Here is a 26,069-nt window from a genome sequence, read left to right as displayed (position 1 = left end):
TGGTGGCATCAAAGTTAATCGGAATTAGCTGAAATGATGTTTAATGTAGCTATGCCGAGATGTGGGGGTGAGATCCGTCAATCAGATGTTCAAAGAAGCGTTCAAATGCATTCTCTCAGATTACGGTTACACCATGACGACTTCCAATTTCTCTCCGTCAGCAGCCCGTCAAGTGTCAGGAGAGTATCCTTTTGAAAAGTGTCTTCTTCAAAGTTGGCATAACCACATTTTTAAAGCTGCAACATTACTTTATCATCTTGAGATCATCAGAGTGGTACTAAGTTGCAATATTATACTTTTAGACAAAGAATGCATACTACTGAGCAGTGGACATATAGTGCTAAACACATTATTAGCCCATCTGCTCTAAAAATATGAAGAAGCCATGCAGCAATATCGTGAGCTCTCAATATTTTACTACTGCTCAAATTGGAGCTTCGTCAGTGAATTAAAATGGATCAAGCAGTCTACCATTACAATTACATTTTTAGTTCAGGAAGGCAAGTAAATAACCATAATTAGAGAATTTTAATCAGTCCATAATATACTCTACTGTTTAAGTTTTGAGTAAAAGATTCAAATGTATACACCAGTCTATGAATGTGTACAGAAACACGCAAAAAAAAGGACTAGTAAAAGGAATGCCTGATATTTGATCGCTCATTCTCGGCATTTATGAACGACACTTGAGTGAGGGTTACATTTAGTTTGCCACCTTAAAAGCAGGTTTACCCATTGTAATTTATAAACTTTACCCACATTTACAAGTGCAATGCTGCATTGCGCTATACTTCTTCATCAATGTCCTCAAGTCATTGTTGCTTAGATGCGTGTGCCAGATGGAGTTACTGAAGCACAATTACAATGGATTGATCTGGATCCTAAAGCTGTCTTCAGTTTTTAGAATGACCTTTTTTTTTGTATTTTGAAAGTATGTCTTTTATTGGATAAAAATATTAGTCTTCATTATTTTACTTACTTTCCCTTGTATATATCTCTCCATCCATCCATCCATCCGTCTATCCATCAATTTTCTCTGCCGCTTATCCTCACGAGGGTAACGGGAGTGCTGAAGCCTAACCCAGCTGTCAACAGGCAGGAGGCAAGGTACACCCTGAACTGGTTGCCAGTCAATCGCAGGGCACATTGAGACAAACAGCCGCACTCACAATCACACCGAGGGGCAACTTAGAGTGACCAATTAATGTTGCATGTTTTTGGAATGTGGGAGGAAACCGGAGTGCCCGGAGAAAACCCACGCAAGCACGGGGAGAAGATGCAAACTTCACACAGGCAGGTCTGGGATCGAACCCGGGACCTCAGAACTGTGAGACCAATGCTTTCCAGCTGTTCCACTGTGCCGCCCCCTTGAATATACTCATATTTTATTCTTGTCATTGTTTACAGAACGGGTACAATGCCCACAGATGGACCACTTGAGAATACTGCCAGTGTGAGTTTGTGGTCAGTCTGCAATTTTATATAATTGTGGTCAAGTGTGGTTTTCCATACGCAGCAAGGTGGATAAATGGTTAGTCCAGCTGCCTCATAGTTTTGAAACTCAGGGTTAGAATGTCAACTTTGGTATTGTTGTTGCACATTCCTCCCTCTATTGTCTCCCTCTCTGGTTACTCCAGCTTTAACACAGCTTTCCACATTAAATTTAATTTATTAAAGACTAAATTGTCCATAGGTGTTGATGCAGGTATGGATGGATGGATGTTCGTCGATAGTGTATGTGCCCTGCAGTTGGTGACCATTCCAACGTTTATCCCGCCCTTTGCCCAAAGTATGCTGGAAAAAAAAATTCCAGCTCACCTAATAAAGACATCTATCTCAAGGAATATTTGATCTGGGCCATCTCTAAGAAAATAACAAATGAAGTGGAATAGAAAATGGATCTATTATTTTACATATTTACATGGGTTGAAATGTCATGCCAATAATGTATACTTTCAAAAAAAAATTAATTGTATATAATACATAGTTGGAGCTTTTTGTTACGTACTGAATGTACTAACAGGTGGAAATCCATTTCCTGAATTCCCTCATAAAAGTGTTTTGACACTTCTTCATCCCAGCTTTTCTCTGTTCAAAGTGTTGTTTTCATCAAGCGTTCTTCAAATATTCCTGCACAGGGTGCACTTTATGTCCAGTTCTTGACATTTTCACTTGTTAAAGCTCATTTCTATAAATGTTTTTGCATAGGTTTTAGAGGTGAATGCCCTTGCTGAGTCCAGCCTGCCTTATTTGTCAGGGCTTGGGCATTGAGTTTTCAGTGAGGTTGGCCTGGCCCCAAAGGGGCTAGGTTCCATGCTTTTATGACACTGGTCGGTTTAGAAATTAATAAGAACTGAAATCTGATGCAACATCAGCGTCAATGTTTACAGTCAGGAGAGTTTCACATCACCATGAACTGAGAGAATGTTTGTGCTCCATCACAAAGAGCTTCAAGCTTTGCTAGAGTTTGCAAAGTCTTGTAAAGGAAAGTTTTACAAAGTGTGAACTTGGGAGCAGGTCTACAACCATACTTGCAACTTATTAAGATAGGTTGGGTTGAGAGAGTGGTCAAAGGAGTGGAGCTGTTGAGAGAGATACAGGTACCATGGACCTCTTGGTGTTAGTGGTGATGCTCCAAACGTCTAGTCAATTAGTCGACTAGCCTCTATAATACCTATTGTGTAAGTATAATGACTTTGTATTAGGTCTTTTTTTTTTTACTGCAAAAATTCCACCTGGATTCTGTCAGTAAAACTGAGTATTGTAAATTAATGTCCGCAACAAGTTATTGATGCTCATAAAGATTCACCAGCCCTCACTTGATGATACATAAAGCAATAATATTTATTACTCACCCTTACTTGTCTAAACACACTAATTGTCTGAATAATCTCAAATGTACAGTTTGAACTAAGGGCTCCAAGGCATTAGCCTCTCCAGCCATTGCAAAAGTTATTTTGCCTGACTTCAATGATATGTTGATGTAAATTAGCCAATTTTGGATTATAATTACACCTTGCCGCCTCAGATGGAGATAACCCAAGAATGGAGCCTTGTGGCGTAATTGGAAAGGCAAATGAGAGAGGCGCTTTGAACAGGACACATTAAAAAGGATTCCCGTGCTGGGTTACCTGGAATACTAGAATGCTCCTGAACTGGTGATTAGGCAGGTGCAGGTGTCATTAAAACTCGATTACCACTGTACCTAAACCTGTGTGCATGTGCGCACAGACACACACCTATACACACACACCTATACACATACACACCATATATAGGCAGTGAATGTGTGTTGAGTATCTAATGACTCATTTAGAACACCTACCTCTGGGAGTGTGACAGTAAGGACCCTCTCGCGGTTGGCTCACTAAGTGCCCGTTTATTAATTAAACACTGCCAATACTCATGGGACAGCAGTCCTGCATCTTAACTTGTCAGGTTTCACCCTGTTGTTAGACTAAATGAACAGCAGCCAAGCGCTGAAACATAGTCTTTGCTTCCAAGCAATATTACTGTAATTATATAACAACTTAATAAATTCCCACTAATGATGGCATGTGGTGAAAAAAGTGATGCGTGGTAGTCAAAACAAAAAAAATATATTGTATTTTGGAGGCCTCAATCAGAAAGAGCCTAAGAAAATAGAATTAAAGGAGTGATAATGCCACAAAGCAATTAAGATTCTCAACCTTGACCCCATAATAGCCTCCCAATTGTCTTTATCTAATTATGAACTAAGTTTGTGCTTAGCAGATGATGAGTTTGGTTTTATTTCTCTTGATGCCGTCTGTACTTTTGCTGGAAAATAATGACTATTTCCTTTTTTTTTTTTTTTTTTTTTTTTTTAGTTTTACTGCTTTTGGAGGTTATGTTTACTTTATTGTTCATGATACACACAGGTCTTGGAATTCGCCTTTGATTGAACTTTTTTTCCATGGCTTAGTTTAATGCTCTCATAATGCTTTTCTATTACAACTTTGGCTGAGATGACTCAGAATTCCATTTGCTGTAATGCCCAGTTATTGCCTTTGTTTGCATCGTGGTGGTAGTCTAGTGGAACTGTAATAGATTTGTGTCTGCTGTTCCGCACATCCCAATTTAAGTGAAAGGAAGTTCTCCAGTTCTTCTGAAATATATGATAGTGAGGGGTAAACCCAGACACATTTTACAGTAATTGCTTCTGTCTTCAACTCAGGAAAAATAACACATTCAGGGACAATTCAATTGCCTCTTTTCCACTGCACAGTACTGACTGGTCTTGGCTCAGCTTTACTTGCCTCAGGTTGGGCTAGTTGATTGGTTTCCCACTTGAAAATAGTTCTCAAGGAAAATATGAAAACCATGGCAGATTGAACACATCTGTCAGAAGGAGACACGTTAAGAAACAACAAAACCCTGGTGGCCCATTACTGAAGTGGACCCAAGAATGTTTTGCGCTTAATTTGAAATGTAGCTACAATTACCAAATTCAATATATTCCCAAGGGAAAAAAATGCAATGGAAAAGTACTAGTAAATATAAAGTACTACAAAATTAACTACATACATCTGATTTATTATTGTTAATATTTTTTTGCAATTATGATGAAAAAAAAACTCAGAAGGAATGTAGTCCTAAAAATATACTCATTAAAGTTCCATTAATTCTCATGAGTAAAATTTAAGATGAGTAAATTAAAGGGTGGATTTATATTGGGTTAAGAGGGTTGCATTCACAGTTGCAACTATTACAACAGACATGCATTTTTATTTTGCAGTTGAACAGTTAAAACAGTCTGAAAATGTTTGTGTGTGCTCTGCTTGATTGTAATATAAGAATAATTGTATATATCTTCTTCTTCTTTTCCTTTCGGCTTGTCCCGTTAGGAGTCGCCACAGCGTGTCATCTCAGATAAACGCATATTTGTTTGGCACAGTTTTATGCCGGTTGCCCTTCCTGACGCAACCCCTCTGCGTTTAGCCGGGGAGATAATATAATATAATATAATAAATTATATTATATTATACTATAAGAAATTAACTGGTTAGCGATTTTACTGAAGATTAACCTGTGCATCCAACAATTCACTGCAGCTCTGCTTATTGTTTTGGTTTTGACATGAGAGTGTAGACATTGTTTGACTGTCCGATCTTTGCCCAGGCAAGCTACTGAGTCATGAGCAGACACACTTAGTTTTGTTTAGTAACTTTACTGAATTCTCATGCCACAATCTTGAAAATTTCAAAAGGGCTTCCTCACATCACACTTTAAAAAGGCTGATGACAAATAAAAACTTGGTTGTTTAAATTCATATATGGTGTGGTCGGGCAATCCAGAGAACCAACAGATCCCAGCATTTAAAAAGCATTTTTTTCACACGTCCCTTTTAGCAAAGAAGAATTTTTATTTAAAATGTACACGTTAATATTCTGTGTCTGTTAACTGTTCAAAAGTGGGTAATATACTTTGTTAATCAAAATGCCTACTGGCACAGGTTCGAGCAGTAATTTCAAAACTTCCCTTTCGTGAATTCTTGTGATCCTGTGCTCAACAAGACTGTCTGAGACTGTCTCTCTATTCTCCTTTACCATTCTGCTGTTCCTTTCTCCTAGTCTGATGCCATCATTGGTTAATTGTGGTGCAGTGCTCAGTGCCTTGGAGAATCCACTAAGTGACTGGAGACTGGTGGGAGAAAATATAGAGTCCCAGCACTGCTCAAGTATACACAAATCCAAACGCACACCGACACTCACTCCAGCACTCCTAGCTGCTGCTGTCACCCTGTATACACCTAATGAGGATAAACTCCCTTTTAACCTCACTGAAGAATCCCATTAATTGTGTCTCTGCTGACGGGCCTTTCCTTTTCCGTGACGTCTCCTAACGTCAAGAGCTCAGAGGCCTGGGAAGTGCTGGTGGAACCCACAGGAGCAGATGTTCCAGTCCATTTGTGTAACGGGAAGGTGGATGTGGGAGTAGGAAACACATAACTTGGGCCTCCCTTTAAATATTCATACTGGTGCTGGGCTTGGTTGGTACAACCATATGCGTGTTTGTGTTATATGAATGTAGAAACAGTGGTAAGCACATTGCATGCTATATTTAGACAGCCACATAGAAGTCGTGAGCACGCACATCCAGTAGTAAAGTATATGGATTAATACCACACACTAAGCTCTGCGTCGAAAAACAGTGACTTGTCACGCACTGCGTGGGGTTTGGCAAGTAGTTTTCACGAGTGGCCGACTGTCGGCGACTAGTTTTACTACGTCTCAAAATTTGAATAACCGATAAATCGTGATGCAAGACTGCAGATGTACTGGCCAACAAAAAAACAACCAAACAAAAAAAACAAATGGCACATCGTATTGTGAGCTTTCATGACCAACATACAGTAAGGACCAAATTATTGGCCAGAATTCCACAATTTCTATGTTTGTGTGAAATAATTTATTACTATTTTAGTTATTGTTCGAATTATTTTATCATGGATTTGTTTGTTAGTCTTTGAATTGTTCTCCCCGTTAGCTGTGTCCGAGACTTAAAGTGTGATCAAGCGACACCTGGGAGGCGATGCCGCCCTGCCGACCTCAAGCAGATAGTCTCGTACACTGGGAAGCGATGTCTCCATTGTGACCTCAGCGAGTTTCCCTGCTGACCTTAAGCAGATACTCCTCAACATGGGAAGCAATGTTCCCCTTCCACCTCATGCGGATAATGCCAAACGCCATAAACATGTCTTTAAACAATGCCCTGCTTTCTCTCGTGGGTTTATCAGGACACTGTCCAACCTTGAAGAAACATTTACCGAAGTGTTGATGTTGGGGTGGGTGTAGCCATCTCTACTGTGTAACCATGTAATCTGAGAAAGCAATTAAAAGAGGTACAACAATTTGGCTGACTCAGAATGTGGTTTGGAGGTGCAGCTGGTCAGCCAAACCTGTTTTCCCTATGAGTCGATTAAAGAGCACTTCATTGTCCCTAATTAATTGCATATTCAGTCCAGCGATTGGGTGTCGAACCTGACAGATTCTAATTTTCAGAAGTTCAAATCCATCTGATCTCAAAAATCTAAAGCTTTTGTGATGGAAAAAGTCATTAGACGTTGACAAGACACAATGATTCATATTATGAAATAATTTCAAAATACAGCCATCACAACAATTCGTACTTCCTCAAGTACGGTAAGTCATCATAAAATGTTTCTTTTGCATATGTAACAACAATAGGCTAGCTACCTAACACTAACTTTCAGAGGACCACTTAAGGACAGACATGCAAGATAAAACATTAATAACCCTTGCCTAATTTGGGTTTAGGGCCATGCAAAGGTAAAGATGTGAATTATTTAGTTTTATGACGAGAGTCTTCCAAACCAGTTCAAGTGACACAACTCTTTATCCCGTAAGTGTTTTTCACTTTTGAGTTTTGTTTTAACGGACAGAATACCGGTCAGTAAAGGATGATAGTTTTTGTCATTCAGAAAATAAAGTGATGCTTTGAGTTAGGAGTGACCCACTTGAATTAGGAGTAAGCTTTAACTATGCCAGCACCTGAGTGAAGTAAAAAAATGTCGTTCATTGAATGGTTCAAATACTGGTCGCCAAACACACAACTACAAAAGAACACTGGAACGCAGCTATAGTCGGAAAAACTCACTTCCAGAGCTCACACAGACACGAAATAACCACATTCCTGACATCACTCACTTGGGCGACACCCCTTAAGTCATACAGCTCTGGTACACTGCTGTTGTTGTGAATTTTGGGATGTTTATCAATTAAGTTTATTGATGTAAAAATAGATTGATGGACGGTTCAATTGAGCTTGGTCACAGAACAAATGAAAGAAAGTCAAAACACTAATAATGTTGAGAAGTGAGAAAACATAAAAAATCAATTGAACTGAACAAGATTGCAGTCCTGCTCAAAGATGGTTATGATTTCATTCTAAATTGCATTTTATTGCATTGCTGGTTTTGTGTCCAGGATATATTTCTTAACAGAGATTGTATTCCTTCTGGAGGAAATTATAATACCTTGTATATTCATTTGTCAAAACCATATGATCTGATCTAAGTCACTCCAGTGGAGAGAGCAAAAATCATGTTTTACATGAAATAAATCTCTGGTCTCCTCCCATATCTACAAAATATGCTTCTTAGATTAACTGTAGACTCTGAAATGAAATTGTCCATAGGTATGAATGTGAGTATGACTCGTTTGCCAATATGCGCCCTGAAATTGACTGATGACTACTATTTCATGGTATACCCAGCTGGTTCTGACAGTATCGAGTCCAGTTACCTGCGACCTTCATGGGAACAAGCGGTATAAAAAATAAATGGAGGAATGGATAATCTATTTGTATCAGGCTTAATGTTGCTAACCCTTAAACTTAACTGAGCGAAGTCAAGTTGAAACAGATCTCTTTGGATCTCCCTTGCTTTACTATCATACCCTGAATTTGCCTTTAACTCAACCATCCCAAATAAAAAGACATGGATGTAAATTGTCTTTTTATTTTTATTGCCTTTTTTATATATTCTTCATTTGTAACGCCAAGAACTGTAATAAAGTTGTAAAATGCTGTAATAAAGTACAGAACAATCATGCATCTGCGGTAGCCCATCTTACCCCAAACATTTGCCGGAGGTCGGGGTCTCGGAAACGGAAAGGTATGTTGGAGACGTGTAATCTTTTGGGCTGTTGTTTCTCTGATGTGTCACTTGGCTGCAGGTGAAGATGCTGCGACCCCTCCGTCTGTGCAACGTCATCTACCTGCTGCAAAGAAGCACACAGAATGCCAAAGGTCAGTTGATGTTGGCAATAAACAGAATCTGCAAAAGGCCTGGTACAAATTCTATCCTGATTTTTCAATTCCAAGCAGCAAGTGCCATAGCATGCACCGGTGTGGCTATTCCAGTGATAAACTGCAAACAGCCTCTAATTGGAGGGGAATGTTGGCCCATTCTATGTTAAAATCAAGATCAGTCCATCAGAAAACACTTCACAAAGCAAGGCACAGAAGTGTGGACATGCAGTGCATTCATTCAGCCTGCCAGCTGTGGGAAAATATTGTTTTAAGATTCGATGTGGTGGTTAAAAAAAGACTCTACGGTATGTTTTCAAATGTAAAAATTGTGTTATCACTGGAACACACATACCCCAATTTGTATTGTATTTAGTTCATTACAGAAGTATGCACTCAAGTCACATGACTTGGACTTAAGTCATGAATTTGATGATTTAGACTCGACTTTATAATGTTAAAAGATTTCCAACTCTACTTGCAGTTGACCAGCAATGACCTGCGACTTCATTTGGACTTGAACTCATTGACTTGCTGTTTTGATCAAAGCTCTGACAAGCCAACATTTTGGAGGTCTTTTATAGCCATATGTCCAAATGACTGTTTTACAACAGGAAACTATAAGTGACCTCAAAATACCAATGGTCTTTATGACAGCTTATTAGGCCCAAGTGCTCCACAGCATGATTGTCAATGTGAGGTTAAGACTTTTTATTATATGTATTTTAAAGTGAGCCTGTCATGAAATGAATGATTTTTGGTATATTATTAATGAAAAACCCACAGCCAATATGGTCCCATGTGTTTTTTCACCACAAAACATGATTTTGATGTATACAGCTTTATGTAACTCCCGCCATGAGAATCCTCCGAGGGATTTGTTTTCGAGAAGAAGGAGGAAGTGATGTAAAGGACAGCGGCGCCCCCTCGTGGACTTGTTTGTTTCCATTAGTTTTACCTCTGGGAAGGTAGCTCTTTGTTCCTTTGTGTCAGCCAAAATGCCGGCTCATTGTATTGCTGGACATTGCTTGAACACTCGGGAGAATGGAATTACCCTTCATAAATTTGAAAGAGACCCTGTTCGTTGTGAAAAATGGATTGCACGGGTGCAGACGACGAGAGCTTCATGAGTTCCAAATAACAGGCAGATGTGTATACAGCTGCTAAAAAAAAATAATAGTTTGGGGCGGACCATGTAATCGCTCTCTCTCATAATGTAGCAAAAGATCCACGTATGAAATGTATCGATGTGCACGTCGCCCAGCCAACAATGTCTCAGTCAGCCTCGTCTCGATAGCGTTCATCGCGTAGAGTGGCGCCTTTGAACATACCCCTAAAAGCAGCATGGCTCGGCTCCACCTCCTCCTTATATCTCCGAAAATCAGCCACACGCTGAGGCGCCGTGTTCGGCGCTTACAGCTTCTGCAAAGGCTGTGCGTTTGGCTTTGCGACGGGGGCGGCTCTGAAGAACTCAGCCGAGAATGCGTGCGCACATAAAGCGCCACAGCTTGATTGTGTTGCTCAGTACTGTGGGGTCTGTGAGCACCCCCCTAAAACAGCACCGCTCGACTCTGTCATAAGCCACACCGGCTGGCTGCGATGAGCTGCGATGGCTCATCTTCGACGCGGAATTGGACAGGGATGTGGTTTGGCAGTGATCGCTTATAATCTGAATATTGCTCGAAACAACAGTGTAATATTGCTCTGAGGGCTCAAAACAATAGTGCAATATTGCCCCGGTAACTTCACTCGTTTGTGTGGTGTTGTCCTTTTCGAAAAGAGCTTCGGTGTCAGAAGGGGCGTCGGAAAAATCTGAATATCTCTGTTGTTTCGCTTCCATAGTAGCAGGCACTGGACGTTTTCAACGGCGGAAGGACAGAGGACGCGACTAATATGGCCACCACTTGGATGTCGAGGGACACTCAATTGTGCAACTTTGTGGATGGATGACGCGCTCTCTGCTCACTTTTTTTTTTCGTATAGACATTGAAGTGAATACTGTTGTATGTATTTGTCATTACAATATCTATTTTAAAATGTTTATAGGGATGACAGTCCCACTTTAAGTTTCCAAGAGGTCATTGTTTCACACACTAATTTGTAATGGATTCATTTAAAAACAACAAACAAATATATAAATAACATAAATCAGCAATAAATGTGACAGCTACTTTATATAAAATTGTACCTTTATAAGAAGAGGACAAAGTTGCATTCCTCATTTTGTAAATGAAATTAATTTTTAGAAAATGAATACCTCATCTTATCTATTGTGGAAGTGAGCACTCTTATGGTCAAACACTGTTAGGAACCCACATATCGAAGATTGAGAATCTCACTTGAAGGATTCACAAATACGTACAAAAAAACATTAGAACACGGGAGAGAAAGGACTCATTTTCTACATCAGGAAGTTGACCAATTATTGCAACCACATCTAACACCAGAGCAGTTCTGAGACCTGCAGCGAATCTTGTCAACTGAGTGGGATAAGACGAGATAAGTTTCAACATGAAGATTCTGATTCAGTGGGAAAATGAACTCAGTAGTACTGATCATTCTGTTTTAACCTGAGAAGCATTTCTTAAATATTCTTAAGATTTCCAGCATTCAAGTTAAAATCTAACATCCCTCTGCCAATCAATTCATTGAGATCAACCCCTTTTCTATTTGCAGTCAGTTTAAACGATAGTCAAATTTAGATCTTGAAAACAAACCAAAGCAAAGGAAAAACAACCATTGCAGCAATTTATAGCAGCTTTGCGACTGATTACTTCACGTGTTTTAAACAAGTTATTATATAGATTCAGATGCATATTCAGATTTATTTGTCATCGCAATAAGTGCAACAAAAAATGAGACTATTCAGTCCAAAGATAAAGATCAAAATATCTAAAATTCTAATAATAAAGAATATTATACAGCCCATGGAGATCACAAACACACAAGCAAACAAGCAATCCCTTGACACTAAGTTACTAATTTACTTTAAGATTTAAACTCCCTACCATTTCTAAAATATTGCAAAAAAGATTGCCTTGCGCATTCGCACGAATTCAAAATCATATCCTTGAGGTCTTCCATTCTGCTTTTAAGCTGCACGTTAGACCAACACAATTTGGCAAATTCCTTAAAACCCGCTAGCTCTCCTTGTATTTATTTCCTACTCTCTCCTCTGTTTTATTGGATTTCTATTAAGTTTAACTATTTACTTTCCTGCAATTTTTCATTTAATTTCAAGGAATGTGCAGCAATGATGCAGGTCTCTGAATCATTAAAAAACAAAACAAAAACAAAACTATCGTATAAATATATATCTGCTGGATTGGATAGTGGGAATTCAGTTTTAATTATGGAACTGTTTGAATGTTTCCAGGCAGCTTATCTTTAATAAAGTTGATGTTTAATAAGAGGTCCAAATGGGTTGCTAGGAATGCTGGATAGATTAATTTCAAAAATCAAAATGTAAACATCAGAATATAGGTATCAGAATTATTGACGTGCATCGTAAAACCAAACAAACTGCAGTCAATTGATTGGTCTCCAGAGAACAGCAGAGGGCAACAGAAATAATATCAAAGATATTTTCAGGAGTAGCATTAAACACAAATACAACTCCAGTATTTCACAATTTCCAACCATCCATTTTCTGAGCCAGTTATCCTCACGAGGGTCATGGGAGTGCTAGAGCCTATCTCAGGTATCATTGGGCAGGAGGCGGGGTACACCCGGCACTGGTTGCCAGCCAGTTGCAGGGCACATGGAGACGAACAACAGTCACACTCACAATCACACCTCGGGGCAAAATAGAGTCTCCAATGAATGCATGTTTAGGGGATGTGGGAGGAAACCAGAGTGCCCGGAAAAAAACCCCACGTAGCTATGGGGAGAACATGCAAACTTCACACGGCTTTCGTCTTGACTCACTTCAAAATATTTTCTGCGAAGAAGCAAAGAAATGCAACCTATGTGAGGATGAGGGGAAAAGGAAGCGAAAAAGAATAAGGGCAAAATCCAAACATGGAGAGATGATGTCATCTTATCTGGCCTCCAATCAATGAGCAAGAAGTGCTGAAGGTAGCAGCATTTGTAGCAAGAGACAGCGAAATGGGGAAGAGGGAGCGATGGAGCGGGAGACAGAAAAAGCAAAAGATTGAAGAGAGAGAATTAGTCCATGGTGATTGGCTATAGAGGAAGTATTCACAGACACAAGACATGGGTAAGTGCTGACTGAAGAGAGTGGTAAAAATGGAAAGACAGGGATGTGAGGATAATGGCATTACATCACTCTCTCTCACACACACACACACACCGACACACATACACACGCAAATGCAAGTGGACACATACAGAGACACACAAACTCAACAGGCAAGGAGCTTTAATCCAGCAATAAGAAGCTGTGTGGGTCTCTGCCTATCCTCTGACTGCCTACTTTGTCAGGACTTTTAAGACTAAATACAAGTTAAGTGAAGACACTGGGTTCAACTGTGGACAGAAATAAATGCCAGCCTGAAAGTGTGCATTTGTGTGAAGCAATGACATGAGTTGAAAGAGAGAAAGAAAGAAAAAATGTCTGCGCATTCAAGAGTCTGATGTCACACAATAGTAAAGCAAGAATTTTCAGTTCAAAAGAAAATTGTCGAATACAGACCAACAGTGATGTCATTGGGTCATCAGGTAACTAGATCACCTTTTATAGTTTTAACTGACTGTACGTTTCCAAAAATCTAATATTAAAATAATAAAATTTCGTGTACTGTCAGTGCCCTGAGGTGCGTGGGCAACTGTGCGCTAAGGTGCGGGTTAGAGTTGCGGTGGTAATTTTGTGGACCAGTGCAACCCAGCGCTCTGAGAGTGGATCTGTCGCACCAATGTGGGTGTGTTTTCAGCTTACTTCATCCACCAGCCCCTCTCTCATTCCCGTACAAACTCAGTCTAAGAGGAGAATACTTTATGCGGGCGGGGATGACGCGTAATGGGAGAATTCTTGTCACGAGATTGGCATTGTCATCACTCTTGGCCCATGGGGTAATAGACTCTGGGGATAAATGCTTAAGGTCAAATGGATAAATGCTCAAGACTATATATATAATATGCCGATGGAGCTAAAAAAAAAAAAAATCAGAACCCGCCTACATTTGTGCCCCTCCGCAAATGCGCCGTCTATGAAAATAGAGCCTGAAGTCTTGCTGACTTTGTCAAACCCCTAATACACGCTATTGCATTTTGTTAGCCAGGTTTGTTAATTGTGAAAGACATAATAAGCTTCAAATGGCAAGTTCCCAGTTTTAGTATATATCTTGATAGCTTTAGGTGGTAGACAAAACATTTTCAATTACAATTAATCTAATTAATCAAACACTAATAAACTAGGAGCAGTATATAGCATGACCAGGGGAGAAAAACGAACAAAATGAACATTGCTACCTTGAGGCACATAATTTCCATTTACCTGGGATAAACTCTGTTTGTTGAAGTCAAAAAGTCTGAATTTTAAGATCACTGACTGAACCTGAAAATGTTATTAATTGGATTAATTTACACCCTGGGAATTATAGACCTCATAACATCTCGTAATTAATCCTCCGAAAAAGGTTCATGGCAATGGAAGCATACATACAGTCTGCTTAATATATCCGTACATCATTATAATTAACACAACACAATGAGACAACCAAAACAATCTTCAACTGCAAAAAGCCTAGACAACACTGGGTTTTTTAAAATATATGATTTTTTTTAATTCCCAGTGTGTTCACGCACAAAAAGCCAGAAAGCATAACATAGCCTTTATTGTTATTACATGCACTATAATATGGCATTTAGGAAAAAAAAAAAAAACAAACGAGCCACTGCGGCAGAAATCCCTACATAGAAAGCAAGCTTTCTCTTGTTGATCCGTATTCCAATGGAATTATCCATATTGAATGTATCTGTGTGTGCATGTTTGTCTGTTGCCTGATGAAGCCTATTATTCAATAAACTCATCATGGAACTGATCGTTTTTAAGCTTGTAACTCTGGTCGACCACCGTCATAGAGCTCAACTTTATCTTTTTCCTCTTGCTTGCTCTTTGGTGCTGCTGAATTGCCTCTGCCATCCATAGTGCCAGAGCAGCCAGGGAGGATGAGGCACTAATTACATTAACATTATCATACACAAGCAGAGCAAACTTCCTTCGCTGTCACCGGGGAAACGGTGCCTCTGAGTTGAATATTGTGCATACGAGTGTGTGAATGTGTGTGCAATGTGGTGGAGGTGGGTAATTTGGACAGAAGCAAAGCTTTTCTATGAACTTAAGCCCTAGGATTTCACACACCCTCATATGCATGCAAACACCAAATCCCCTACGGATCCCAAACTGCCTTAAACAACTCCACCTGACTATAAAGCCAATTAGATGCCAGCTGTGTATTTACAGTAGTTCCAATGAGCCGCTAAGAGTGAATTCGAACTTAGCTGGGCATCAGTGAACTACAGAGAAAGGTAATGATCACATTGCGATTCAGCACAATTGTGCAAAAACAAAGCAGACAGTGTGTTTCATTTTTCCCTGGTCTAGTGTCTCGAGACAGTGAAACTTCGAAAGTTAAATGCCCCTGCGGTTAGACAATTTAGGATACTCTAAACATTTCTTGTGGAAAATCTGCCACTCACCAGCTCTGCTGCATGAATTCCTTGAGCCTTCACAGAATGCGCTACGACGTCACTTTCGATGAGTGCTGGTGCAGAATGGACATGCTTAGCTATGAATATGTCTTTGGAAATTTGGATTTGCCGATCATACGTGAAAGTCGTAAAAAGGAAACCACATCTGTTCAAACGTTTACCAAAACTTTGTTCCTTGTTTCAGTCCAAAAGCTGAAAATAATAATACATTCTTATCTCGAGCATATCTTCTGGGTGTTATCTATTTTCTTTCTTCCTGCATTATCCCAGATTCTGGAGGATCCCCCAGGGTACAGTACTTTTGACTTTTTAAGTTTTATGTTTTATGTTGTGAGAAGCTTGCTTTCAGAGAGGCTTCAGAAAGAAAGTCCAAGAGTCAACAAGAAAGGCTTCATTGAGTCCCTGTACCGTAGGCTTCACAGCGTACCACCCACCACTACAAAAGGATTGGAGCTGAACTCGCCGTATCAATTATTTTAAAACCCGGCTGGCTTCAAAGGTGAGCATCACCCCGCACATGAATGAAATCTTTTGATTGTAAAAATTGCATTCAAATCAAGCAATAGTCTACCTTGTAACTGTGGTGAGGAGAACATTCTCTCCACACAGCCTCCCCTGAGAAACCATCTTTAAGCAAGCAAAACTGAAAGAAAAACAAACCATTTGGGTCAAGGATTGCTTGCTGACATTGCACATATCACAAGAAGTACATTTGAAAATTGCTGACTTAGAGTGAACATTTAAAGCACTCAGTCACGTATAACTCCAACAGTCTCAGTTTGCAAGTTCTTCCATGATACAGGTGTCAGACTGACCAATTGGTATTCTTTGAGGAGACGAAGTTGATAGCTACAGGTGGACTTTGAATGTGCCCAAAGCAACGTTGAAGTCCCCATAAGACATTAGTGTGCATACTAGCAAAACTTTTGTTCTGTTGGTACCTTACAACATATTTGATTAAGAAGAGAGCATAGAGAGAAAGTCAAGGCTTTTCATAATGGAATGGATGTTTTCACACAACCATTAAAATGGATAGATTGGACTTAGTTTTATTTATTGATATGGCTGCCCTGCAAATATGATACACTTTTCCAAACATTTTTTTTTCTATCAGATCGTTCCAAACTTGACTTTCCAAGTACTATTTTGATCTACATTGCGGACGTTGGTAGTCAAGTCAATTGTTTGGAAAGACAAACTTTTGACTTCATTGGAATGGAGAGCAATTTATTCAATTCAATTTTAGTTGCAGTATGTTGAACCAGACTATAAAACACATCATACCCAGCAGTGGCCACAAGATACACTCACTGTATAATTCTCACATTAAAAAAAAAACATCCATCCATTTTCTATACCACTTGTCCCTGTTATTGGTATCGTGGGTGAGTTGGAGCCTATCCCAGCTGACTGTTGGCCAAGAGGCGGGGTACACCCTGCACTGTTGAACCAGGCAATCAAAGGGCACAATTTAGAGTCTTCAGTTAATAATAATAATAATAAAAAAAGTGTTGGAATCTGGGAGAAACTGAAGTACTGTGAGAAAACTCACACAAACGTGGTGAGGACATGCAAACTCCACATGGCTGGACCCTACAATTGAAAACCAAACCTAAAAACTGTGACGCAAGACAGTCCACCATGCTGCCATTCAAAGAGGTCTATCTATTTCTCAAGATTTAAAGTACTTTGCCTCTGATTTCTGTTTTATCTCTACATTCAAGATTGTTCAAAACAGTATCTCAGACACAAAGATGGGTTGTACACTGGCAGATGTTAAACAGAGGCTTCTGTCATATGTCTTCATTGAAAAGTGTAGCTCTTGGGAAAAATGTATTAATCACAATTTTACAAAGGTAATATCAGTTAGTAATTTGGAGGCATTTACAGTGCTGACTCACCGTTACTGTGTTGGCTGAGAGTGCAGGAACGTTGCTGTCATTCACGGACTGTTCGCTCTGCGTGTGTGTCGGCGTGTACAGCGTCAGGGCATGTTCGGCAACCGTATTTGGTCCTGTGAAGTCGGTTGGTGGGTGAGTGTGGGGTGTGGCATACTCAGCGGGGATTCCGTTCTGTGGTGGGGGAGGGTACTGGGCCGGTGGAAAGGGTTGAGCCATTGCTTCAGGGGGAGCTGGGGCTTCTTGGTTACCCTGCCAATATCAAGAGAAAGGATGACTCAATTTAGAGCAAATTCAAAAGCATTTAGCATATCTTACTGGTTTATTATTGTCCAGATTACTGTAGTATCTCATAATTCAAAAACTAAAATGTTTGTCCAGTTGCAATACACCTAAAAAATTTCTTGTACCTCAGTTCTATTGAAGTAAATTAGTGCAACCAGGATTTGAATTTGAAATGGCACAGAAAACAGGATTTGATTTTAAAATGTAAAGTGTAAAATATAAACATCAGAATATAGGTATTCTGTTATATGTCTTAAATTCAACCGGCTACAATTCGCTGTCTAAAATTCGACTGGCTAACAATTCGCTGTCTAAAATTCACCGTCTGGTCCACCAGTGAGGGTTACTTCAGGTCAGAACCGAACACCTCGCCAATTGCTTACGCTTTCTTAGTCACGTGACGTCACATACTAAGAAAGCGTAACTGGATTGGCTGGCTGTTTTGTTCTGACCAGAAGTAACCCTGACTGGTGCCACAGACGGTGGATTTCAGACACCGAAATGTAGCCAGTTGAATTTCAGACAGCGAATTGTAGCAACTATTGAAAATGCGATCACTTTAAATTTCAAATTCAAATCCTGTTTTCTGTGGCATTTCAAATTCATATCCTGTCTTCTGTGGGATTTCAAATTCAAATCCTGGTGGCACTAATTTACTTCCTTTAAATTTCAAATTCAAATCCTGTTTTCTGTGGCATTTCAAATTCATATCCTGTCTTCTGTGGGATTTCAAATTCAAATCCTGGTGGCACTAATTTACTTCCAAATAGTTAAGCCAGCACTAAATTGACTCAAAACAGTGGCAGACTCCAGACCACTAAAAAAATGTTTACAAACCACTTAAGTATGACAGTAGTAGACTTCAACCTAATGTAATGAATAACGAGTGAAGATTATTTCAGTGCCACACAAACCATGAGGTAACCTTGCGGGTGAGTGAGCACACCGAAGAGCCGGCTGAAGGCCGTGATTGACTGCAAGCGCCAACACTAGCTGCTAACTAGCCATCCGTTGACTGGCTTCTGCAGAATGTAAATTGGGATAAGAGAAATGATATAACAACTCTACTCGATTCTTTTATGAATGTAAGGGAAACTTGATGTTTGAAAGTTGAACTCTAAAACTCTTTACAAAGAAAAGAACTACAACACAATGTAACTACAATGCTTCCCTGTTGCTGTTTTAGAAAAGAGGAAGGTTCATTAGGCTTTTGAAAAAAGGCTGAAGGTTGAAATGCTCCTTGGACGGGTTTTGGTTCTTGTCCATTTTATCTTCATTTTTCTCACTTCCTTTAGTAATGTAACATCTTATTCTGTCTATCATGAATATCGTGCTCTTTCACCCTTGTCCTGGCGCTCCTTCTAATTTACATGGCTGCTGGATAATAATTTCCTGCAGCCAATGATGATGAATCCATCTGACATATGAGCAAGCCAACATTCTTCCGCACTGCTTCAAACCTTAATGGAAAATGGCTTAAAAATGTAATAATCAATCTCAGCAACTTTTTGAGGAAGGATGGCGCTTTGACCTTAGCCATTTCAAAGGTTTCCACAATCAATAGCAGTATTGAAGTTGGCCATTCTCATGCATAGAGATTGATGGCATCGAGCATAACAAAGCAGTTTGCCAAAGGCTCAGAGTGTTGAATTGCTGGACCTAGCTGAGAGTCACCATTCAGTCAGCAAGCGGAGGAGCATTATGGTAAAATTAGGGTTGACTTCGGATCGTACGAAGGAAGAAGAAAAAAAACCCAGCAATGGCGAGCAAAAAGAAAGGGGGAAAATTCTGGTAGTCTAATGCTACACAGCACATGGTAGGTAGATTTAGGTACAAGCGCCCATCCATTATCTCTAATTACTGTTTAGCTGAGGTGGGAGTCAGTCCCATAAAGTATGTGCAAGTCTCAAATCCAGACTAAGTCTCAAACAATCCCTAGTCACTGTAGGGAATTGGAAAAAAAAAAAAACCAAGGTGAGGTGAGTTGCCACCAAATTTCAAGCAAATTGAGGGATTACTTGGTTTAATTCATGCAATCTTGCGCTGGTTGCAGGATATCTTGGAGTCGTAATATTCCCTCCCAAACCCTCCCGCAAAAATGATAGCTGTAAAAAATGCATACCTTATAAAATTTTAATAAATAAAAACCGAGATTATGATCAACTGCATTTATTGCGCTGAATTCTTTTAAAGATGTATTTCAAAATCAATTTAACTGAACTTTACTTCTGCACAAACTATGCTGTGTAGTTTTTGGTGACAGTCTTGTAATCCCTACAGTTCTTAAGAGAATGCCGTTAAGCAAAAGCGCAGTCTGTTTTCTGTTTGGTCAAATATAATTAGATGTGTGCCTAATGGGCTGATGGAGAAAGAAAGACAATCTTATGGGAAATTAACATGACAAAAATGTTGCCATCCTTCAAAAACTAGTAATGTAAACTAAATTTGCATTCCTCCTGTGTCCTCTACTTTAATTAAATCACTCAGTTGGGTTTTACAGAATATAGAAACGTTGACTCTGGACAGTTGACAATTGTCATTGTATTAAAAGTTGTGCTGTGGTCTAAATTTTAAAAAGATAACTATCAAACAGCAAACACAACAGAAGACACTTTAATGGTGAGACTTCAATAAATGTGCAGTAGTGTGTAAATTATATTCACATATAGCTACTCACAATTTGTACTGAAGTTACTCATCCTGGAACACACTTTTTAAAAAAAAAAATTTATTGCTGTAATGCAAATACAAAGTAATCCCATCCAGAAGATAATGCACCTGCCATCCTCTAGTGACAATTTTTTTTTTCAAATCCTCACAATGCTAACATTTCACTTCTTCTGCTTTCTGCGGTCGGCATCATATTTTAGGCCTTACTTTTTTCTCTAGAGTGCATGAGAGAGAGTAAAAAAGTTTTACATGGCTATGAACTATGACTAAAAGGTCAGACAATTATTGTAAACCGTCCCACCCCTACTTTTCTATCTTAGCAGTACTAAAACGTTCACAATCACATCATTTTTGTTTGGAATTGTCCTAAACTAGTCTATGAAACTCAATGTTTGACCAGTTAGCTAAAGTGTTAAATTATCTCCCCTATCTTTGTGTGTTTTCTAGCGATAGATTAAGTCCGACATTATCGTCGGGATTTAAATGCTCGAGTTTCAAATCATGCAATTTCCTGTCTTCTTTTTGCAGACAACCTAATCCTTTAATCTAAATATTATCTTTGTCGTGCCTTCCATCATATGCAGGTGGTTACATCACACTGGCAAGATCCCAAAAACACAGAATGTCTTGGCGCGAATGTTCCCCGAAATTTATCTTAGTTAAAAAAAAATGACAAACTGTCTCAATTAAAAGGCGGATTTCCATCTCTAAATGAGATGACTTGTCATGTCATGCAGTTCCACTCAAAATCGTGTCAAGACACTTGGCTACCAAGTCTAAAATCAAGTCTTTCTGAAGTATTTGGCAAGCAAGTTGCAAGTCATAAAACTCACAAGTCTTACTGTTTTGTTTTGTTTTTTAAATGGAATTAAAGTACCCATATCTGGCTAAAGTAGTGTCATTTATAGAAAAAGTCACACCAGAGCCAGGATAAGAAGCATTACCACTAAAAGAATGCATAAGACAACCAAGTCTTTACACAATAAAAAAAAGCAATGATGAAAGTAAATCCATCCGTCCGTTTTCTGAGTTGCTTATCCTCACTAGGGTCACAGAATTGCTGGAACCTAACCCAGCTGTCATCGGGCAGGAGGCGGGGTACACCCTGAAATGGTCGCCAGCCAGTCACAGGGCACATGAAGACAGACAACAGTCGCACTCATAATCACGCCTAGGGGCTATTTAGAGTGTCCATTTAATACATATTATTGTGATGTGGGAGGAAACTGGAGGACCGGGAGAAAACCCACACAGGCACAGGGAGAAGATGCAAACTCTCCACAGGAGGGGCAGGGATTTGAACCCTGGTCCCCAGAACTGTGAGGGAGATGCTCTAAACAGTGGTCCACCCTGCTGCCAGATAAAAAAAAATTTGTTAACTTATTCAAAGGTGTAAAACAGATAACATTTGGCAACTAAATAAAAGTCATGCCAAGTGCTAATATTGAATAGGAGTGGCCAGTGGATGTGTCAAAATATTTCAAAAGCATCGAATACTAAAATAAAAATCTTCAATAATAAAATCTTTATCTTTGTGTCCTGATGTAGCTATTTTTACGGCAATCTAACCTATTCGACAAATGTCTTTAGTTCTAGACACCATACCATAATAACTGCGCATTGATCTTGATATTACAAAATACTTAAGTTCATACCTCGAAAAATTTCAAGCTCCTCTTAGAATTTACGGATGTTGCTACTTTTTTTCCTTTATATCAGTTTTTTCTTTCTGAGGTTTCCCTTCCTGTGTTAATCTCTATGCAGTCAATACAAGGTTGGAGTCATGCCTTGAGGCAAATCATCTTAACTCAAACAAGGAAGCCCATCAATGAACTTTCTTACCTTACACCATCTGACCTGCAGCTAAAATACGGCCCAACTTGATTGTTAATGGAGACACACACACACCGACATACATCATTCCTTTTTTCATCAAACAACAGCATTGTGGTATTTCTTGTTCATGCATTATGAAGACTAATGAAACCACTAACTCATATGCCCATATTTAGCTCACTCACATTATTACAATTATTAGTTTTAGCGTGGCAAGCAAAGTGATGCTATTTTTACACTTTCCAACTTTACCTTTTTATGAATTGGAAATTTTCAGTAATCAGTGTAGACCTAAATTACTGTATGCAATTTTTTCGAAGTTGCCAAACGGTGAGCAACCACATCTATCGATCTGTGGGCTGACGCACCAGGTTAAGGCAGACATTTTTCATTCATAGACTTCCAGACAGCAAAATAAACCATGTCATTTTTAAGACATGAATACACATGCATTAATTTGTGAAAGTGCTGGAAGAATTACACAGCTTTACTTCTATTCCAATTGCATAAAAACTTTTCGCGCAACTTTACAGTTACTAATCAAATTCTAGGAAATCCCCCATATCGTATTTGTAAATAGCTAGCTGCAATTGTAAAGTTATGATTACGCTTTAAAGTGAAAAGCATTGATCCTTGTGCATACACACTCAAAGTGATTCACTCAGTATGTGGGAGGTGGTTTTGCTCAGCTGGCATTTGAGGTAGAAAGAAACGAGGGGGACAGTGTGCTTAGAGACGCTGAACTTCCATCATCCATCAAAGTGACTGAGACATTGACACATTGAGACATTCCAAGATCCTTGTCAACAAATTGTGCTGGTAAATGATTTCTCCTATCAGCTCCATCATTCTACCCACCCTTCTCACTCCCTCATTCCCTCCATCCATTGTTCCATCTATCTCGTCACGTCATCAAGCCCTTTTCTCCAGCCTTTTCCCTCATCGACTCGATTTCTCCTCAGTTCAGTAGAGCGCTACACACCATGTCTGGTTGGAGTTCAGCGCCACATTAGAGACATGCATGTCATATACGTCTCTCTGTCGATTTCCTCCACACGTGTACACCCATGCGCGGCTGATAAAAAAGCAATATTTCCGTCAAGCTTATGTCAGTTCAAGCAACCATGGATGAAAACAGAAACTACTAAACAAAGCGTGGCGGTAAATTTCAGATAGCCCTTTCATGCCATTCTGACACAGGATTTGTATGTTGTGTATTTATTATATCACTTCAGTCTGAATCAAACAGGGAGGGTAATATCCATCCATCCATCCATCGATTTTCTGCAACGCTTATCCTCACAAGAGTGGCGGGAGTGGTGGAGTCTTTCCCAGCTGTCATCAGGCAGGAAGCGGGGTAACCCTTGCAAGCCAATCGGAGGGCACATGGAGACAGACAACCATTCACACCTCACAAGCACACCTATGGGCAATTTAGAGTCGCCATTTAATGCATGTTTTTGGATGTGGGTGGAAACCAGGTGGTCTGGAGAAAACCCATGCAACATGCCAACTCCACACAGGCGGGGCCAGGATTTGAACCCCAGTCCGCTGAACTGTGAGGCCAACGCTCTATAGCTGCATCATGGCAATATCTACCCATCCATTTTCTTAGCTGCTTATCCTCACAAGGGTCCTGGGAGGTGCTTGAGCCTAGCTTAGCTGTCAACGGCCAGGAGGCGGGGTACACCCTGAACTGGTTGCCAGCCAATCGCGGGGCACGTAGAGACAAATACTGTAGCTGTACTCACAATCACACCTAGGGGCAATTTAGAATGTCCAATTAATGTTGCATCTTTTTAGGATGAACATGCAAACTCCACACAGGAGTGCCTGGGATTGAACCCGGGACCTCAGAACTGTGAGACCAACACTTTCCATCTGATCCACCGTTCCGCCGCAGGGTAATACATTTTAATAAGTTAGGTGACAATATGTAAGCTTCCAAAAATATACTTTACAGTGAAACCTCAGTGAGCATTCAGAAAACTAACCTGGTGTATGTGTGTGTTCTTTACTTTTTGTATTGTTTTTGGCAACATTTAATGTTCTTTTTGTAAGAACCTTTATTGATTGCATATTGCATGGTGACAACATTCATCTGGATTTGGGCTAAATAATACAAATTGCTGTTCAACATATTTTCACTAAGACTAATGATTTGCACCTGAGTACCATAATGACAATGATACTATTTTTGTCCTTTTTTGGATACATGGCAGACAATTTCAGATACAGTATTTTAGAAAGACCTAAAAAAAAAAGACGATAATATTGGTAAGGAGAATTCAGAACTGTTTGCTTTTTTTGTATACATCCACCAGAACAGCCTGGAGACACTGACTTATACAACAATTTTCAGTATGTGACACTCTTTTCAATCTTCTATCCATTCATCCATTTTCTATACCACTTATCCTGTGTAGTCCCTGGGAGACTGGAGTCTATTACAACTGATTTAGGGGGAGTGGTGGGCTACACCCTGGACACGAGGCTAGCAAATAGAGACAGACAGCCGTTCAGACTCAGAACTATGCCCAAATTGAGGTCTTCAGTTAATCTAACATTCATGTTTTTAGCTGTGGGGAGGAAGCCAGGGAGCACTTAGAGTCAAGATCACTCAGTGGCTCTTTGAGTTGGTAGCTGTTAAACCCACTGCATTTTGATTCAGAAACTACAGCTGGGCTACTACAATATACAGTATCTATCCAGCCATCCATTTTCTTAGCTTCTTATCCTCACAAGGGTCGCGGGAGTACTGGAGCCTATCTCAGGTGGCAACGGGCAGGAGGTAGGGTACACCTTGAACTGGCTGCCAGCCAATCGCAGGGCACAAATATATGGCGTGTAGTTATTTAATTTGTTCAGTAAAATGTATGTTTTGTGGAAAGTAGAATTCCCAAAATATAATATCCATTTTGGTTTTGATATTGAAAGATAGAAAGCTCAACATTTCATTTTATATTTCCATGAAGAGGATTTAGACCTCGATCTGATAGCATGTGATAGGCAGGTGTGTTTTGTTGCCCCGGTTTGCCAGCTCTGTTTGTAGTGAATGTCTATTCTAATATTCAGACTGGAGTTTTTACCTGGTAAGACTACATTCATGCTACTTACAAATGTCATATCCAGAGAGCTACCTATTGGTGGAAAACAATGCAGATGAAATATCAATCAGAGCTGCTGCACAAACATTTTCCAGTCAATGCTCTGCAACTATTTGAAATGTCCTGAAGAAGATATCAGTACACTATGAGTGTATTCAGCAATAGATGTGGAGTGATGACCAAAGACAACAACAGCCATTGACAACAGAAACATCAGACCACAAAACTCTTGTTAATGATGCCAACAACAACCCGCAGAGGGTGACATTGAATGTCGTGAACATGAAAAAAGTACATAGGCTACACCAGAAGATGCAAACCGCTCATTAGGGAGACGAGGCTGGAATTTGCCTGAATAAATAAATAAATAAGTACTGAGGCAAGCCAAGGCAAAGTTTTATGGAGTGATGGGAGAAAGATTAACCTTTACAAAAGTGATGGAAAGGGTAATCTGTGAAACATAGTAGCGGTAATGTTATGGCTTGGGCTTGCATGGCTTCTTCTGAACCAGGCTCATTAATCTTCATTGATATAACACGTGATGGCAGCAGCAAAATTAACTCAGAAGTCTACAGGAACATTTGTCTGCCAATTTACAGAAATATGCACCCAAACTGATTGAGAGGTCCTTCATCATGTAGCGAGTTAATGACCAAAACACAACACCAAAATAACAAAGATGTTCATCAGGGGATAGAAGTGGGAGATTTTGGACTGGTCAAGCAAACCCGATGGAGCATACATTTTAAAGAGGAGTTGACTGACAGTGAGGGAAATAATTATTGAATTGTCTTTCCGTCCAAGATTCTAC

General features: G+C 39.6%; 1 protein-coding gene across 1 annotated transcript in view; it reads right to left on the bottom strand.

Annotated features, from left to right (window-relative positions):
- rbfox3a (RNA binding fox-1 homolog 3a) overlaps positions 1-26,069 on the bottom strand; it is a 332,844-nt gene that overhangs the window by 35,782 nt on the left and 270,993 nt on the right. The window contains exons 5-7 of the mRNA XM_061810158.1: positions 17,364-17,612; positions 16,034-16,105; positions 8,616-8,762 (exon numbers count right to left, since the gene is read on the bottom strand). Coding sequence (XP_061666142.1) covers positions 8,616-8,762; positions 16,034-16,105; positions 17,364-17,612 — 468 coding nt within the window. The remainder of the gene's footprint in view (positions 1-8,615; positions 8,763-16,033; positions 16,106-17,363; positions 17,613-26,069) is intronic.

The sequence above is a fragment of the Syngnathoides biaculeatus genome, chromosome 22 (assembly GCF_019802595.1).
Source record: "Syngnathoides biaculeatus isolate LvHL_M chromosome 22, ASM1980259v1, whole genome shotgun sequence".
Classification (NCBI taxonomy): Eukaryota; Metazoa; Chordata; class Actinopteri; order Syngnathiformes; family Syngnathidae; genus Syngnathoides; species Syngnathoides biaculeatus.
This window is presented reverse-complemented; position numbering and strand designations above follow the sequence as displayed.